This window comes from Aotus nancymaae, unplaced genomic scaffold (genome assembly GCF_030222135.1).
Source record: "Aotus nancymaae isolate 86718 unplaced genomic scaffold, 86718_ANA_hifiasm-v0.15.2.pri h1tg000029l, whole genome shotgun sequence".
Lineage (NCBI taxonomy): Eukaryota > Metazoa > Chordata > Mammalia > Primates > Aotidae > Aotus > Aotus nancymaae.
Genome location: NW_026988442.1, coordinates 38,876,870 through 38,896,799, shown reverse-complemented (window position 1 = coordinate 38,896,799; position 19,930 = coordinate 38,876,870). Strand labels below are relative to the sequence as shown.

The 19,930-nt window shown below is 34.5% G+C and overlaps 1 protein-coding gene across 1 annotated transcript in view; it reads left to right on the top strand.

Annotated features, from left to right (window-relative positions):
* SYCP2 (synaptonemal complex protein 2) overlaps positions 1–19,930 on the top strand; it is a 66,181-nt gene that overhangs the window by 9,562 nt on the left and 36,689 nt on the right. Inside the window, exons 11-18 of the mRNA XM_064382562.1 lie at positions 257–302; positions 823–918; positions 4,818–4,878; positions 8,161–8,309; positions 9,189–9,263; positions 9,724–9,870; positions 13,239–13,338; positions 14,976–15,136. Of these exons, the coding sequence (XP_064238632.1) occupies positions 257–302; positions 823–918; positions 4,818–4,878; positions 8,161–8,309; positions 9,189–9,263; positions 9,724–9,870; positions 13,239–13,338; positions 14,976–15,136 (835 nt within the window). The remainder of the gene's footprint in view (positions 1–256; positions 303–822; positions 919–4,817; positions 4,879–8,160; positions 8,310–9,188; positions 9,264–9,723; positions 9,871–13,238; positions 13,339–14,975; positions 15,137–19,930) is intronic.

The window sequence follows — 19,930 nt, the reverse complement described above, 5'->3', positions numbered from 1 at the left end:
TATTCAATATGAGATTTGGGTGGGGACACAGAGCCAAACCACATCATATACAGAAACATTTGGTGCAATCATTTTAATCAAAATGGTAGATTGAGTAGCATCCTCAAGGTAATACGATTTTCTCTGCGTAAATGTCCATTAAACATGTATTTTGAAAAGCATTAAAGAGGGAAATAAGATTTGGCGTGATTTCTATTGATGGACAAGATTATGCTGTGAAAGCTTATTTATTTTTTTCTTAAACTTTTTATTTCAGGGTTTTTACATTTCCTTGTTTGTCAGCATTTCTTGATAAATATGAGGTAAATTTTTAATTTAACATGTTATTTTAGCTAGTGCATGAATTTTCATAAAGAGTCAAGTGAATTGTCAGTTAAAAATGAGTAAGAAAATTAAAAATAGTTGTAATTAGATCATGAATATAGCTGGTCCAGTATTCTGTATCTGGCAGTGACACCAGGAGAAATTTTATGGAACAGCATGTTCATTGCCAAGAATCACTGAAAAATAAAGGCTGTAGTCCAGATTTTCTCCTGTTTCCTTAAGACCATTATTGATTTATCATGTATGAATCTATTCAAACTAGTACTTTCAACCTTTATTAGCATTTGGAATAGTCATGATTTCTTGGAACTAATCAATTTTTTTTGTAAAATATTAAAGTAGCATTTAATTTGATTGTTTTAAAATTTATCTAAATATTATACTTGTCTGTTCTCTCTCCTACTTTGTTTTCTTGATGTAGCCATTAATATAACATCATAATTTTCTGTTATTTCTAAAATCATTGTATATGCCAGTTTTATATGTTTATTTTATTAGCTGCAAATACCATCAGATGAAAAACTTGAGGAATTTTGGATTGATTTTAATCTTGGGAGTCAGACTGTCTCATTCTACATTGCTGGAGATAATGATGTAAGTTTTATTCCCTTGGTATTAATTCTATATGTATATGTATATGTAAGATTTTTACTCACTGTAAAAATGTGGATTTCTTTATATATTTATTTTTCTAGCCAGTCTTTACATAGATTTTAACATTAGCTCTAGTAGTTTGATTATCATAGCAACCTACTATGCTAATTGTAAATGAAAATGGTTTCTGATGTTTTATTGTACCAGAAAAAAAATGCTAAATTTCAATACTAATTTTTTAACATAAACTTTTCAAAAATAAATTACATGTTAATTTATGACAGATAAAGTTTTATATTCATATAAACAAAGTGAATTGACTTTTAAAAAGAGAACAGTTACTCAAATACAGAGGCATTCTATTAAAAAATTTGTTAACAAACAGGGACAAGTGGTCTTAATCATTCATAAAATCTTCTCTTTGGAAATAGGACTTGATTGGAAGTTAACGTTAGTTCTTTTCTTCCTATGCTTTATCATAGCTATGTTTAAGTCTTCCAAATAGGTGGCATATTTTCTGCTGACCTGCATATTTTTTACCTGAGGAAAATCCTTGAGCCATTATTTCATAATAGATACTACCTCATATTTGATACATTTGCATACATTTAGCTCAAATTGTGTAGTCCATTTGCCAAAATCTGAATAAGAGTCGATCAGCATTTACTAATCTGGTTGCAGCTGGTGATATTATAATAAGGCTTTAGTCTTTTTAGTCTGTTTCTTCTAGAATCCCGCTATTTGTCCCAGGTAAACTTTATAGGTGAACATTAACCAAATGTCTTTTAGGATTTCCACGTCTTTATTGCTTTTTGTTTTAGAGTACCTTCTTTGAATGATTAAAATTGAGTTCCAGTGACTAGCACTGCTTCTCAGGGGCGCTGACAGTTTCCATTAGTGTATTTCTCCTGCAGAATTTGTAGGAATACTTTAAACATTTTTTTTTTTTTTTTTTTTTTTTTGAGGAGCTACTTAGGCAGGTGCGAAAGTAATTGTGGTTTCCACCATTGCAAGTAATGACAAGAACCGCAATTACTTTTGCACCAACCTAATAGAATTTTAGGAGAAGAAAAAGTATATTAAATGGTAGTAAGTACTATAAAGGAAATAAACAGGGCAGTGTTCTTCATTCAGCTTGGTCTAATGGATTATTGAGATAAGAAAAGCAACTACACTATAACAGTAAAAATGATAGGGAAAGTGGAAAATGCATTTAGAAGTGTTAAATGCCTACTGTGTTCCAGACACTGATCAAGATACTGGGGGATTCTTCTTTCCAAAACTCTGTTTAGAATCTGCTCTTTTCTGAATTTCTGTGGCTGTAGTATGTTGTCCCTGTATTCTCTTGCTGTCCATAAAAGCCATTCTCCACAGTGGCTTCTTAAATCCTTCTTCTGTCTCTCTGATGTGGCATATAAGGCTTTTTGTGGCCTGGTCTCTGGCTGTTTCTCTGATATTTTATATATTTTCTATGATGACTATGTTCCAATCACATTTATTTTTTTATTTCTCTAACACAGATCATGCCCATCTTGGGTTTTTCTACTTCTTAGTTCTTCTGCCTAGACCACTTCTTCCAGGTCCTTGTATCTTAGTCCTTCCCATCTAGATTTAAGCACAAATGTTGCCTTCTTATAGAGTATTCTCTGGTTACTCAATACAAAGTATCCTCACAGCTGTGTTATTCCACATTGTGTTATTTCCTTTATAGTAGTTATTACTATTTAAAATCATTTTGTTTATTTGTTTTTTGTTGTCTGCTTTCCTGCATAGAGTAGAAGATTAATAAGATCAGGAACCTGCCTTTTTTTTTGTTTATAGCTATTCAGTGGCTCATGTTTGTTGCAAGAATGAGTACATGGAACATTGAAAGAATTAAAAGATATATAGAGGGCATAGGGGATTGGAAAAATATAGGAAGTGTGGAGCCAAAGGAGGATTATAAGTAAGAGGTAACATCAGTTCAATGAATATTTGAGAACTCTGTGTCGCGGATGTACTAGGCACTAGAGAACGCATTTGTGTAAAAGATACCCCCGGTAGGAGAAATCGATAAAAATAGACTGGGGAGAACGGACTAAAAAAGAACAAGACGAGAGGCAGTTTGGAGGCTTTCACAATAATCCAGGTGAGAAATAATTATGGCATGGTTTTGAGATGTGACAATGGGCATGGATGGAAATTGATAGAATCCAGAAGGACTTGAGAGGAGACCGGACTGAGCAAACTTGGTGATTTGTTTGTAATTTTTTTGAAAAGAGGAAGGATTACTAAAATTTGGGTAGCTAGATGGAAATTGAGCCATAAGTAGAGATACAGAAGCTGCCTGTATATAAATGACAGACCATGGGATTTAATGAGTGCCTACATGAAAGAACTTTGAAAAACACAAATTTCTACAGGATAGGTAAATGAGATTTTAGCCAGAGGTATACTTGAAGAATCGGCCAAAAGTGAACAAATTAAAAGAGTATAGTGTTATGGATGACAAAGGAAAGGAATTTTTATGAGAGAAAATGATCAACACAGTGAAATACCCCTGAGAGATGGGATTAAATTAAAACTGGTAACCCATGAAAGAGCAGTTTCGCTTATGGGATAAAGAGTTTAGGCATTCCTAGAAAGTTAAAATATTTGTTCAGGAAGTAAAGACATTAAGGAAAGAGCTAGCGCGAGATATGGATTCAAAGTAGGGGTTTTTATTGGGTATTTTAAGGATAAAAGCTTTCAAAAATTGATGGTGAAGGGCAGATAGGGAGAGATTGAAGGAAAAAAATGAAGTCAAAAGGGAGAGGAATATAATGGAGTGAGAGTGGAGGTGAAAATGGAACAAAATTGCTACAACATACTGATAACTGTTGAAGCTGGTTAAGGGTCTATTTTGGGTTTATAATAAATACTATGATTTCTGATTTAAAATAATCTGTGTGAAAATGTTCATTATGTATTTTTTTAAGTGAACTAAGTGGCTTGATATATAAGGAAGAATCACTTTTAAGTTGGTAGATGATAACAATTATTGAGAATAGAGTATGCCAGCTGAGATATTCCTCAAAGGAGATTTTTACACAGAAATATGAGGCTGCTCAAAGCTTTGGGGAAAAATTGGAATACCATCCCTTTCCTCCTGATCCTGAGGTTTTGAGGTAAGGGATAAAGGTCGTGACATCATCAGGGTATGACTGGTTTCAATTAAGGTATAGAAGAGAAAAGAATTAGTCAAAAGAATGAGGATTTAGAGGAATTGCTCTGGAATGAGTCCTTAAATAACAAAAGTTGGGATTTATTTTTCTTACAAGATTACTAGAGGGTTTTAGGGTCCCATTTTTTTAGGAATGGTATTTAATTTTTACTACAACTTTGTGAATTCAATATCATTTTATTCATTCATACAAATTTTCAATGAAAATATTTGGGGCAAACATTTTAGGCTATCATTCAGTATATTCATATTTAAATCAAAGGACAATAAGTTAATGAGTATTTTGGTTACAGGGCCTGGAATATGTAGTAGGAGTGAGAATTGAGGAATGAGTATGACTTCACAAAATATTTCAAAGACAACATAAAAAGACTTGGTAACATTTTAAAAATGGGTATCCTCTAATAAATATTAACAGTCATTCTTTTTTGGCTAAGGATAGGAAATTGTCAATACCATCATTTCTTTTTAAAAATGAACAAATACGTTAAATGTAACATGTATAATATGTAGTTATTGATGGAGTGAGAAAGGTGTTATATAAACTAGTTACTTAGAGATTATTTATAAACTACTTAGTGATTATTTAGTAAAAAAAAAAAATGATGGTTCATGTAACCTAAAATATGATGTTTAAAGAAACTTTAAATCAGAAATAAATTATTTACTTATGGCCAGACCTGTTTTTAAATTTAAGGATCATCAGTGGGAAGCTGTTACTGTGCCAGAGGAAAAAGTACAAATATACAGCATTGAAGGTATTAAACTTGTTTTTTTTAATTTTCTTCTCAGTTCTTACCATATGGAACAAATGTTACATCCTTTCTGGGTTAACAAAATAGACTAATGAAAGCAAAATCAGTATTTCCAGATGTTCACATTCAGAAATGCATCAAATTCCTTGATCCCCTGTTTCCCTACTAATCTCCCAGCCCTACCCATGTACTTATTTCCTTCCATTTTGTCTATAACCAGTGATCCACATTTGTCATTCTTTATGTTCAAGGCTCCTCACCTTCCATCTCATTTGCTTGATTAAATATGAATATCTGGTTTCTCTAATCCTATAGTGGGAACTGCATAACACTATGGACAAAATCAGACTAATACTATTACAAATTCAGATATTAAGACACATTTTAGTCATTTCAGTAGACATGTAGTAATTTCTTATTATGCTTTTTATTTGCATTTTCCTAATGATCAGCGATATTGAACACCTTTTCATGTGCTTTCTGGCCATTCATATATTTTCCTTTGTGAAGTATATATTTAAATATTTTGTTCATTTTTTATTGGACTCTCTAGTTCTTAGGTATCCTAGATTACAGTCCTTTGACAGATAAGCGCTCTACTTTTCTCCCAAACTGTATCTTGCTTATTCATTTTCTTAATGATGTCTGGTGAGCAGAAGCTTTAAATTTTGAGATCTACTTGATCTGTTTTTATGGTTATTGCTTTGGTTATGACCCAAGAAATTTTTGTCTGCTCTTAAGTCACTAAGATGTTCTATTATTTTTCCACAAAAATTTTATGGTTTTAGCTTTTACGTTTACAAGTATTGTAATCTCAAATTAATATTTGATTGAGGTGTGATGTACAGATTTGTGGTTCATTTATTCTTATGGGTATGCAGTTATTACAGGATTATTGCTGTAAAGGCTTTCTTTTCTACTGGATTTCTTTGGTTTCTTTGTTGAAAATCATGACTTGTAAAAGTAGGTCTATTTCTTGGTGCTCTAATCTATTCTATTTATCATAGATCTACTTGCTGTTCTTTATGTCACTACCATACTGTTTTGATTATGGTAGATTTGTGGTTAGTCTTGAAGTCAGTTAGTATGTCTTCCAACATGGTGGTTTTTAAAAGTATTGTTTTAGAAATTATAGGCCTTTTGAGCTTCTATATAAATTTTAGACTTAGTTTGTCAATTGCTTTCTGGACTTATGACTCAGGTTTTAGATTAATATGGGGAGAAATAACATGTTAACAGTAGTACTATTTTAGTTTATAAACATGGTGTATCTCCCCATTTGTCTAAGTCTTTGATTTCTCTTAACAGTGTTTCTTAGTTTTCATTATATAAGTCTTTTGGTGAATTTATTCCCAAGAATTCAGTCTATATGACAATAAATAGAATTGATCTTTAATTTTACCAGTAATGGGATCTGCAAATAGAGGTAGTTTTACTATTTCCTTTCTGATCCTTATGTACTTCCTCCCTCCCTTCTTTCCTTTTGTTGCTTTATTGCAATGGATAGAACCTCTAGTGCAATATTGAATAGAAGGGATAAAAGTGACCATCTTTGCTTACTTCTCAATCTTGGCTTAGGAAAGAGCATTCAGTATTTTACCACCAAGCATGATGTTAGCTGAAAATCTTTTGTAGATAACCTTTATCAGGTTAAGGACGTTGATAACTCTTCATGTTTGTACATGTATGTGAAGCCATCATGGCAATCAAGTTAATAAACATGCCAAAATTTCTTTGTACTTCTTTTAATGTATCCATCCTCCTTCTACTGTATCCCCAGGTAGTTACTAATGTTTTCTTTATCCTTGATGCATTTACATTTTTTAGAGTTTATATAAATGGAATCATACAGTATGTAGCAATTTTTGTCCAGCTTCTTTTAGAATACTTTAAAAAAAAAAAGATTCAAGCCTGTTGCATGTATCAGTTTGTTCTTTTTATTGCTGGATGTTATTCTATTGTGTAGATATTCTTCAATAGGCTTCTATATTCAGCTGTTAGTTAATGAGCATTTGTAATGTTCCCAGTTTTTAGCTGTTATGAAATGCTGCTGTAAATATTCATGTATAATTTCTTGTGAGAATATATGCTTCTATTTCTCTTAGGTAAATACTAAGGAGTTCAGTGGTTAGTTCAGACCCATAAGCATATGATTAGCTTTTGAAGGAACTTCTAAAATGTTGTCCAAAGTGATTTTGCCATTTTACGTTATCACTATCATTGTATAAGAGTTGCATTTGTTCTACATCATTTCTAACACTTCTTATGGTCAGTCCTTCTTACCATGTTACCTTATTGCACTGGCTATATAATCTTCAGTACAATGTTAGTAGAAATTATGAGAGCAGACGTATTTGCCTAGTTTATGATGTTGGTGTTTGAGGATGGAGGGGATATTTTTTCTTCAATAATTGTTTCATGGTGATGATTTCTCTAATCAGGTAAGAGTGGGTTGTTTGAGTATGGCACTTTCTCATCTCTCTCTTGCTGCCTCTCTTGCCATGTGACACACCTACTCCCCTTTTGCCTTCTGCAATGAGTAAAGGCTTCCTGAGTGCCTCATCATAGGCAAATGCTGGCACCATGCTTCCTGTACAGTCTGCAGAACTATGAGCCAAATAAACCTTTTTTAAATAAGTGGCCCACTCTCAGGTATTCCATTATAGCAGACTAACGCAGACTAATATAGTCTTCTTCTACAAAGATCTGTTGTTTTCTCTCTTGATAAGTCATATGTTGTTGTCTCTATGCATGTCAAATAATTTTATGATAGATAATGCATATAGAGGAACTATAGATGCTCCAGATGGTTCTTCTCCCAGAGTGGTTTCTTTTTTCTTCTTAGGCAGAGGAGCTTAAGGACTGATCCAATCATGGATGTTGGTCTGTGTTCTAGTTTTAAATTTACTCTTTGTCTTATTTGCCTCTATTACTCAGGTGTGGCCATCCCAGTCTGTTGATCATGAGCCTATTAGATTTGTGTCTTCTGAACCTGAGAGACTGTGGGAGATACAGTTCTGACTTTTAGAGGATTCCAGCCCAGCTCTCCAGCCTTTTACTCTACTCAGTCCAAAATCCAGCAAATGTTTTGAGCAGGACACTTAGCATATGCCTGAGGATGATACCTGTATCAGGCAGTACACTGATTTTAAACACTGTTCAATATTGAGAGTTTGAATTTTGATTCCATTAATATGCTGTATCCATGTCTTACTTATAGTATACTTGCACAGTAGTAGCATAGAAATGCATATAAACTAATCAGTGTTATTTGTTTGTATACAGTGAGAGAATCAAAGAAGCTACTGACCATAATTCTAAAAAATACAGTAAAAATTAGTAAAAGAGAAGGGAAAGAATTGCTTTTGTATTTTGATGCATCACTAGAAATCACTAATGTGACTCAAAAAATTTTTGGTGCAAATAAACTTAGGGTAAGTTTTTAAACTTCCTAATAAGTATTTACTATTTTCATAATTCTGGAAACACTTAGTTTGGTGCTATAAGTTTTATTGCATTTTTTTCCTTTCTAGAATTCTTAAAATGACATGTACATTTTAGTTCTTTAAATCTGTTCTGTTGAATAGCCATCAGCTTGTTAGTTATATCCATTAGAAAGTATCTCAGATGACAAAATTAGCAGTAGCTGCTCAAAACATTTAATGAATTTCTGCCAGGTGTTTAAAAAGTAAAATGAGAGAAAGCAGTGTTTTCAAGATTTTAAACATCATGAGAATTACATGATAAATCAGAAGTAAATAATGGCATAGGGAACATGAGTTGTAGACATTGAAGAAAGAAAATACTCGTAAAGAGTCAGGTTTGGAGATAGGCATTATTATTAATAGCTTTGAAATGGCCTTTGAAGTTAAAGGAAGGGATTAAGATTAAATACTTTCCAGGAATGTGAAAGACATTATGAGCCAAATATTGTTTAACCAAATTATGTTTGAGCCAACATATATGCCAAAATATGTTTAACTGAGAATTCTAAAGTGATGCATTCATGTGATGTTTTAGGGAGATATTTAATTGACAAATTTGGATCGTAAAAAAGATATATGTTGCAGAATATTAGATGTATTTGTGAGGAACACTTGTAGAGGGACCAAAATGACAGGCTAAGGAGACTGGTTAATGGGGAGTAATTGAAGTACTCTGAGAAGGTATTCATATATGCAAAGTAATGACTTGGAATATTTGGCAATTTTGGAGGAAAACAGGAAATAATTTCATTAAATGGAAATAAAATGACATGAAAAATTGAAAGAAAATGAAGAAAATGGCATCACTGTGAATTGATTTAATTTTAGGAATCTATCAGAAAACAAGGTATTTCAGTTGCCAAAACATCAGTGCATATACTTTTTGATGCAAGTGGATCACAGGTATGTCTCAGACTTACTTGATTTTTATCACTGGGCTAAGTTTAACCATAACTAATAGAACAGTAATAAAATTGATGTTGGAGGGTGACTGTATAGAAAACGAACGGTCTCAATATAAACAGTACCCCAATGTATGATTTCTAAACATGTTATTAATGATAATTTTAGTGAAAAAGAGTTATTAATAGATAGCAGTTTGGTAACTTTAAAAATTTTAAAAAGCAGTAAATGTCCTTCCATTAATGTCAAGCTTGTTTTATGGTTATTAGAGTTTGAAAGTATGGATACTTTTTGTTGGGTCACTTTGCAAAAGTTATAATAGCACATGGATAGAAAAGGGAAATAATTGATAGTTGAATATGCGAGATGAGTAGGAGCTTTATTAAGACATCCAGTGATTTTTGAATACTTTCTGTGGTTTGCAGTTTTAAATACTTTTTTTTATCTTATTCTCCAACAGATTCTAGTGCCAGAAAGTCAGATCTCACCAGTCGCAGAAGAACTCGTTAGTTTAAAAGAAAAATCTAAGTCCCCAAAGGAATTTGCTAAATCTTCAAAATATATCAAAAACAGTAACCAAGAGAATAGAAACAATAGTCAGCTTGAGGTAAAGATGGTGTCAAAATACTATAAAACTACCACTGATCAAATCATTACTACGTATGGGTACAGAAAGAAGCATCTAGATTTACATATTAATGGCCTTGATCAATCACATTTGAGAGTTTTACTCCTACCTTTGACAGACGCAAACAAAAGATAGTGTCTTAGCAAATTGTGTACATGTATAGGGGTTGAAACAAGATACACTTTACCCCTGTAAATTAAAGATAGATAAGAGAACATTCTTCTTGCATTTATCCTTTTTGTTCTATCGTTGCATTTGGATATAATATAGAAAAGTATAATCTGTTTATTTGCATGAGGGAAAAAAAAGAGTATGAGGTTCTTTTTCTTATTTTCTTCCTCTTCCATTGAAGGAACTCCTCTAGGTCACACCCAAGAGAACCATTTCTCATACTCCACCCCCCGCACCACCATACCTTGTTGTGACACTTGACATTGTTGACAACCCTCTGTTTCTTAAAGTCTTCTCCTTCAGCTTCCACTGCTTCTGTTACTACGTCAGAAATACGTTCTCTCCATACCTCCTTGTAGGTTTGCTCTAAACCCAAAACCTTGATATCCAGCTTTTGGAACCTCTTGTTGCCTTCTTTCTTAGAGAGCTTCTTTGATGTTCATAATACGAGCTCTTTGTGGACTTTTCTTCAGAGTTCTATAGCTGCATCTCTGCTTGTTTTTCTGGATTTCCCTTTGTATATGTCTTCAAGCCTTTTTCTGAAGTCTGAGCTCAAACATTTTATCTTTTGCCTAAAATCTGCATCTATCTGTATTTCAGTAATACTGTTGTTTATTTATTTATTTATTGGGCAGTATGCTTGATTCCAGCCTCTTCTCCCCTTACGTCTGGACTCAAGGTGCTGGTGCTTATTCTTTCATAGTATCTCTCACATCCATTCTTTCTTATTTCTTCTACCATTGCTCATTGCGGCACACTTAGGTTAATACAGTAGCCTCCTCATAGGACTCTGTTACCACTGTTTTATCCTGTGAGCTACCCCATATAATAAATCAGCAATTTTTCTTAAATATCAGTACCATGGTAGCATTCTTCTGCTCCAGAAGCTTTGTGATTTCTGTATTCATCCCACTGACTCAATAAATTTTGGCTCAGTTCTGAGACTTCCTATAATTTAATTTTACTCTTTCTATTAAAACTCTAGTATGTGTTCTCTCCTTTTGTAAGGTAGTTTGCTTTACTGTTTCTTTGCATGCCATGTTCATTCATGCCTCAAGATCTTCATTGACATTATTTCTTTTTTTTTTTTTGCCTTTACTCATCTAAAGCATACTTACATTTGTTAGTCTTGTTCATTTTCATTCTTTATTTTTGCTTTCCATTTAAAACATTTTACATATCCTTTTTGTAGGAAGTCCTTTTTTATTGTACTTTAAGTTCTGGGATACATGTGCAGAAAATGCAGGGTTGTTACATGGGTATACACATGCCATGGTGGTTTGCTGCACCCATCAACCCATCATCTACATTAGGTATTTCTCCTAATGATATCCCTCCTCTAGCCCACCCCACAACAGGCCCTGGTGTGTGATGTTCCCCTCCCTGTGTCCATGTGTTCTTATTGTTCAACTCCCACTTGTAAGTGAGAACATGTAGTGTTTGGTTTTCTGTTTCTGTGTTAGTTTGCTGAGAATTAAGGTTTCCAGCTTCATCCATGTCTCTGCAAAGGACATGAATTCATCCTTTATTATGGCTGCATAGTATTCCATAGTGTATATGTGCCACGTTTTCTTTATCCAGTCTATTAATGATGGGCATTTCGGTTGGTTCAAAGTCTTTGCTATTGTAAATAGTGCTGCAATAAACATACATGCATGTGTCTATAGTAGAATAATTTATAATCCTTTGGATATTTATCCAGTAATGGGATTGCTGGGTCAAATGGTATTTCTAGTTCTAGATCCTTGAGGAATGGCCACACTGTCTTCAACTTTCTTTTTATTTATTTTTTGAGATGGAGACTCGCTCTGTTGCCCAGGCTGGAGTGCACTGGTGCTATCTCCGCTCACTGCAACCTCTGCCTCCCAGAACCTCTGCTTCCCAGGTTCAGGCAATTCTCCTTTGTCAGATTCACAACAAGCTGGGATTATAGGCACCCCCACCACACATGACCGATTTTTGTTTTTTTGTTTTAGTAGACAGGGTTTCTCGTGTTGGCCAGGCTGGGCTCAAACTCCTGACCTCAGGTGATCTGCCTGCCTCAGCCTCCCAAAGTGCTGGGATTACAGGCATGAGCTACTCCACCCAGCCCATTTTTGCTTTCTTCATGGAGTTTTGCCTGATTATTTCAGTTTTTACTAATCTCTCATCTTTAAGTAACTATAACTTTGACAGGCACTTCGGTACATTTTACCATATTTGTTATTCACTGTTTTCTTTTTTAGTCTTTTGTTAAATACCTGCTCTGTTTTCAATAAGGATGAACTGTTTGAGACATTTATTTGAATAAGTAACTTTTCAGGTTTCACTATACCACTAAAAACTGTGAATTTCTCTACGAAGAATCTATTGGTTCAGAAGCTGGTTTTCTAGTTAATCTTAGAATTTTCTTTTCTCTTATCCTTTCCATCCTTCCCTCATATCCCATATACATACCCATTCACAACTCCATCAGTTTTTTATCCCCTGTTCTAGGGACAGGTGCCTCAAAGCAAAATAAAACAGCTCTCCTATGCATCTATGCAGTATGTCACCATCTCCTTCTTTATATGGCATCCTCTGAAACTCCTATCTCCTATAGTCCCTGCCTCTGCTTATCTACTTCTGTCCCTCTTATAAATCAGTGAGGGGATGTGGGAAAACACAGATCTTTACTGGAACCAATAGGTTATGTGCCACTGAATCTGTGAATTCCTGCAGCTACTTCACTCCAGTTTAGTCTTCACAGATTATTAGTACAATTTTCAAAAATAGGTAAATGTTTTGAAGAAAGCTTGACATAAATGCACTCACAATAATTTTATATAAATATGTAATCCAAACATTATCCTCATGAAACAGAATAGGAAATTCCAAGCTATGGTTAACTAGATAAACTCAATATTGATAAAGTATTTTCAGCTAGCATATAAAGATACTGTACTTAATAGGTATGGATATTTTATAAATATTCTTTAAAGCAATATTCCTTACTTGTTTTAGCTATTTAATTCCAAACATGATGATGAACCTTTCATATCAGCCTTAAACATGGAAATATATGGATAATTGTGGTGTTTATTGAAAAACCATGTATCTTTGGCATGTATCAAGGCAAAATGTTATAAATAAAATTGTAGGATATTTAATTTCAACAAGGTTGTGTTTACAGTGGTTGTTTTTCATTATGGTTTCAGATAATTACTCCTAGTAAAAGAAAAATGTCTGAAGCATCAATGATTGTTTCTGGTGCAGATAGATACACTATGAGAAGTCCAGTACTTTTCATCAACACATGTAAGTTTTATAGTTTTAAAAGATTTCTAACAGTTATTTTAAAGGAGATATTTTTTAATTAAGGAAATTCTGAACATAATTTACCTAAAGGATGAGTTTGGTATATAAAAATTGAGAAAATGTGAACCACAAATGTCTTCTAATGGGAAGAAAAGTAATCCTAACATATGAACAGAACAATGTTCAAAATACTAATATTCAACATTAATAACTTATTGTAATTTAAGCAGGACACAGCATATCTTACTGGTTAAAACATTGAATTAACCAGGCCAGGTGGGCTTAGTTCCCCACTTCCAGCTGTGTACTTTGTAAAGATGATCCTCTAGCTAAATTTAGAACCAGTTTGTTTTCTCTAAGTGGCATTAAAGTATCTTATCAAGTTGTTTAGAGGATTAAATAAAAATCATTCATTTAATAAGGAATCTAGTGAAACTTTAAACAGTGCCTGATACATACTAAGAGCTCAATAAAAGTTTTAAAACTTTTATTACAAGTATTAATACTCCAGTATTGCAAGTGTTAATGCTCTGTTATTACAAGTTATTGATACTGTGTTCTAGTTTCTTTAAATAAAGTCTTAGTCTATATGACAATTTAATATTGACCTTGTGTTCTAAAAATCTAGTTGCCTACTGGCCAGTTGCCTAGTATCTAACAGGTTCCTCTGTGGAATTGATCACATTGGTTTGCCCCACTTTTGGGTGCCTGCTGTGACAATGATCAAGTTGGGTCTCCTCACATGGGGCACCAGCTGTGGTGTTGATCACATTGGTTCACTCCATGTTCAGGCCCCTGCTGTGATGATGATCATGTCGGGATCACCACCTGAGATGTTTATCACCACCTAGGGGGGTCAGTCCTGCAAACTCAACTCCACAACAGATGAATAAATATACTAAAACACACAAAGTATACAGTGGGCTAGGGAGGTCATCAGCTGCTCTCAGAGGGCAATTGCAGCTACCCCACCTCTATTAGCTGTTCTTCCTTGCCTTTATTCAGTGTAGATTTAATGACAGAGGTTCTGAGTTCACACACTTGTAGATAATTAACATGATTAAAAGAGTGGTTTTATGAATGATAAAAGCTTTGGTTCCAGGGCTGAGAACAAACACCATTAATTGGTAATCCCCCTTCAGCCTCCCTGAGAAGGCCATCTGGCACAAAGTTTACATAAGTACAAAGGAATGTGGGGTAAACAGACTTAACTGGGGAGGCTTCTATTATCCCTAACCTTCACCCTATGACCTAATACTCTAAGGTGAGAACTGGCAGCCTTCAGTCTGATCCATTATTACAAGTTAATGAAAAACCTTTTGGCCTTGCAAAAGGTTTGAGACTTTATCTTAAAGCTTTCCCTAATGTTTCTTTTAATATTTTGCCAACCACCCTGAGTGAATCCCAATACTCCTCAGACTTAATAGTCCAAAATTAATCTTTCCACCTTCCCTGCTCATTTTTCCTTCACTACTTTTCTTGGTAAATGGCATCAATATTTACTTAACTTACCCGTAAGCCAGAAACCTGGGAACTGTCTAAGAATCTTCATTTCTTAACTTCCTCATCTGAAAAGTACCTCAATAATAGCAATAGGTATAAAAAGAAAAATCTGTAATCTTTGTCCTTCTTTTTAGCAATACCACCACAAAGAAGAAAAATTAAACCACCACTGCAAATGACGAGTTCTGCAGAGAAATCTAGTGTTTCTCAAACATCAGAAAATAGAGTGGATAGTGCTGCATCACTGAAATCTAGACCATCAGAAGGAAGACGTAGAAGAGATAATACAGACAAAGTAACTTTACTTGAAAGTATTTTAAAAATTTTTTTTCAAGTAATTGTGGAAATATATATTGAACTAACTTCTTTTGCAAACAGCAAGGGTCTCATTTTGTTTAAATAATTAACTTTTTTTCCCCTAAATATCATTTATTACCCTTGAAAGTAGGGTCCTTCTGGCATATGACTCATTTTCCATGCTTATAGTAAAACTAATGAATATTCATTTGCTATAACTTGATTTACACATTTGGGAGTGTAAATGAACTTGCCATAATTATTTAGTTTATTATACAAATTAGTAACTGCTATAGGGAAGGTTCTGGTATAGAAATGTGAGATACACGTGGACTGTGTCCTTAAGTTTCTCAAAATCTGGCATGAAAATTAGAAAAATTAGTAAGTTAAAATGTACTATAAGCATTCTCAGATGTACAAATATAGGATGCAGTAGGAACCAAGTAGAGGGGCAAGTACCTAACTCTAGCTAGAGGTGGGGGTGAAGATCAGGAGATGCTTTTTAAGAAAATATGGAGAGTGAATTGACTTTTCAAAGGTCAATAAAGAGTCAAATGAATATTGAGGAGAAAGGCGTTTATTCCAGGTAGTTGAAAAGACAGCGGGAATGGATAAGAGAGAATAGTTTCTTGGAGAAACAGGAGGTGATCAGATGCAGAAAAGTTTGTAAATGAGGAACACCTAATAGCTTTTGTTTTCTCTGAAGTGTGAAGATGGTGATTTTCTCCTGGAGATCTGTTGAAGTAGAGGGTTCAGGGACATGTAAAGCTGTGTGCAGGGTAACAGAGAGGCCTAAGAATAAGTGCTAGAAAATGTTGAGGGCCAGTTTAAATATGAATGTGAATTTTATCATAGCTTAAATGTCTTCATAAATATGTACAATTTTCTCAAAACTTAGTAGCCTTGGTGTTAATAGTAAGATCAGAACAGATGGTAGACTCTTTTATTTGAAAATTTAAATGGGTATATGGCAGAAAGATAAAAGTATGAGAGTTGACAATATTAAAAGAAAATAGTCAAAGTAATGATTTAAGTTGTCCAAGCGTTTCTTAATAAGAGGACACAATAATAGGGGGAGACTTTAACACCACTTTGTCAATATTAGATCAACAAGATAGAAAATTAACAAGGATATCCAGGAATTGAACTCAGATCTTAACCAAGCAGACCTAATAGACATCAACAGAACTCTCTACCCCAAATTCACAGAATATACATTCTTCTCAGCACCACATCACACTTATTCTAGAATTGACTACATAATTGGAAGTGAAACACTCCTCAGCAAATGCAAAAGAACGGAAATCCTAACAGTCTCTCAGACCACAGTGCAATCAAATTAGAACTCAGGATTAAGAAACACACTCAAAAATCACACAACTACATGGAAACTGAACAACCTGCTCCTGAATGACTCATGGATAAATAATGAAATAAAACAGAAATAAAGATGTTCTTTGAAACCAATGAGAATGAAGACACAACATACTAGAATCTCTGTGACACATTTAAAGCAGCTTCAAGAGGAAAATTGATAGCACTAAATGCCCATAAAAGAAACAAAGAAAGATCTAAAATTGACACCCTAACATCATGATTAAAAGAACTAGAGGAGCAAGATCAAACAAATTCAAAAGCTAGCAGAAGACAAGAAATAACTAAGATCAGAGCAGAACTGAAGGAGATAGACACACAAAAAACCCTTCAAAAAATCAATGAATCCAGGAGCTGGGTTTTTTTTAAAAAAATTAACAAAATAGATAGATGGATAGCCAGACTAATAAAGAAAAGAGAAGAATCAAATAGATGCAATTAAAAATGATACAGGGGATATCACCACCAATCCAACAGAAATACAAACTACCCATAAGTGAATGCTACACACACTTCTATGCAAATAAACCAGTAAATCTTGAAGAAATTGATAAATTCCTGGGCACTTATACCCTCCCAAGACTAAACCAGGAAGAAGTTGAATCCCTGAATAGACCAGTAACAAGGTCTGAAACTGAGGCAACAATTAATAGCCTACCAACCAAAAAAAGTCCAAGACCAGACAGGTTGACAGCCAAATTCTACCATAGATGCAAAGAGGAGCTGGTACCATTCCTTCTGAAACTATTCCAAACAATACAAAAAGAGGGAATCCTCCCTAACTCATTTTATAAGACCAACATCATCCTGATAACCAAACCTGGCAGAGACACAAGTAAAAAAGAAAATTTCAGGCCAATATCCATGATGAACATTGATGAAAAATCCTCAATAAAATACTGGCAAACCGAATCTAACAGCACATCAGAAAGCTTATCCATCATGATCAAGTCAGATTAATTCCTGGGATGCAAGGCTGGTTCAATATATGCAAATCTATAAATGTAATTCATCACATAAACAGAACCAAAGACAAAAATCACATGATTATCTCAATAGATGCAGAGGTCTTCGACAAAATTCAACAGCCCTTTATGCTAAAAATTCTCAAACTAGGTATTGATGGAGCGTATCTCAAAATAATAAGAGCAATTTATGACAAACCCACAGCCAGTATCATACTGAATGGGGAAAAAAATGGGAAGCATTCCTTTTGAAAACTGGCACAAGATAAGGATGCCCTCTCTCACCACTTCTATTCAACATAGTATTGGAAGTTCTGGCCAGGGCAATATGGCAAGAAAAAGAAATAAAGCATATTTAATTAGGAGAAGAGGAAGTCAAATTGTCTCTATTTGCAGATGACATGATTGTATGTTTAGAAGACCCCATCGTCTCAGCCCAAAATCTGCTTAAGCTGATAAAGCAACTTCAGCAAAGTCTCAGAATACAAAATCAATGTGCAAAAATCACAAGCATTCCTATACACCAGTAATAGAGAGTCAAATCATGAGTGAACTCCCATTCATAATTGCTACAAAGACAATAAAATACCTAGGAATACAACTAATAAGGGTTGTGAAGGACCTCTTCAAGGAGAACTACAAACCACTGCTCAGGAAAATAAGAGAGGACACAAACAGATGGAAAAACATTCCATGCTCATGGTTAGGAAGAATATTGTGAAAATGGCCATACTGCCCAAAGTAATTTATAGATTCAGTGCTATCCCCATCAAGCTACGATTGAATTTCTTCACAGAATTGGAAAAAAATCACCTTAAACTTAATATGGAAACAAAAGAGAGTCCACATAGCTAAGACAATCATAAGCAACAAAAAAAAGCTGGAGGCATCGTGCTACCTGACTTCAAACTTTACTACAAGGCTACGGTAATCAAAACAGCAATACTGGTACCAAAATGGAATAGAATAGAGGCCTCGGAGGCAACGCTACACATCTACAGCCATCTGATCTTTGACAAACCTGACAAAAGCCATGGGGAAAGGATTCCCTATTTAATAAATGGTGTTGGAAAAACTGGCTTGCCATATGCAGAAAGCTGAAACTGGATCCCTTCTTTACACCTTATACAAAAATAAACTCCAGATGGATTAAAGATTTAAACATAAGACCTAACACCATAAAAACCCTAGAAGAAAACCTAGACAAAACCATTCAGGACATAGGCACGAGCAAGGTCTTCATGACTAAAACACCAAACGCAAAGGCAACAAAATCCAAAACAGACAAATGGGATCTAATTAAACTAAAGAGCTTCTTCACAGCAAAAGAAACTATCATTAGAGTGAACCTGCAACAGAATGGGAAAAAATTTTTGCAATCTACCCATCTGACAAAGGGCTAATACCCAGAATCTACAAAGAACTTAAACAAATTTACAAGAAAAAAACAACCCCATCAAAAAGAGAGCAAAGGATGTAAACAGACACTTCTGAAAAGAAGACATTTATGTAGCCAAAAACATAACAAAAAGCTCATCACTGGTCATTAGAGAAATGCAAATCGAAACCACATTGAGATACCATCTCACAGCAATTAGAATGGTGATCATTAAAAAATCTGGAGACAACAGATGCTGGAGAGGATGTGGAGAAATAGAAATGCTTTTACACTGTTGGTGGGAGTATAATTTAGTTCAACCATTTTGGAAGACAGTATGGCGGTTCCTCCAGGATCTAGAAACAGAAATACCATTTGACCCAGCAATCCCATTACTGGGTATATACCCAAAGGATTATAAATCATTCTATTATAAAGACACATGCACACGTCTTTATTGCATCATTGTTCACAATAGCAAAGACTTGGAACCAACCCAAATACCCATCAATGATAGACTGGATAAAGAAAATGTGGTGCCTATACACTATGGAATACTATGCAGCCATAAAATAGGATGAGTTCATATCTTTTGCAGGGACACGAATAAAGCTGGAAACCATCATTCTCAGCAAACTGACACAAGAACAGAAAACCAAACACTGCATGTTCTCATAAGTGGGTGTTGAACAATAACACATGGACACAGGGAGGGGAACATCACATACCCGGGCCTGTCGGGTTGAGGGGCTGGGGAGGGACAGCAAGGGGTGGGGCTTAGGGGAGGGATAGCATTAGGAGAAATACCTAATGTAGATGATGGGGTGATGGATGCAGCAAACCACCATGGCACGTGTATACCTATGTAACAAACCTGCATGTTCTGCACATGTATCCCACAACTTAAAAGTATAATAAAAAGATTATTTTTTAGTTGAATGACATGGTCCTAAATGTTGTAAGATGATAAGCATCTTAGCTAGGATTGTGCTTACCTATTAGGAGAATCTCTCTGTCGTTGTGACAACCCAAACCACACCTGCGTATTTCCATAATGTTCCCCTCCCAGTGTGGA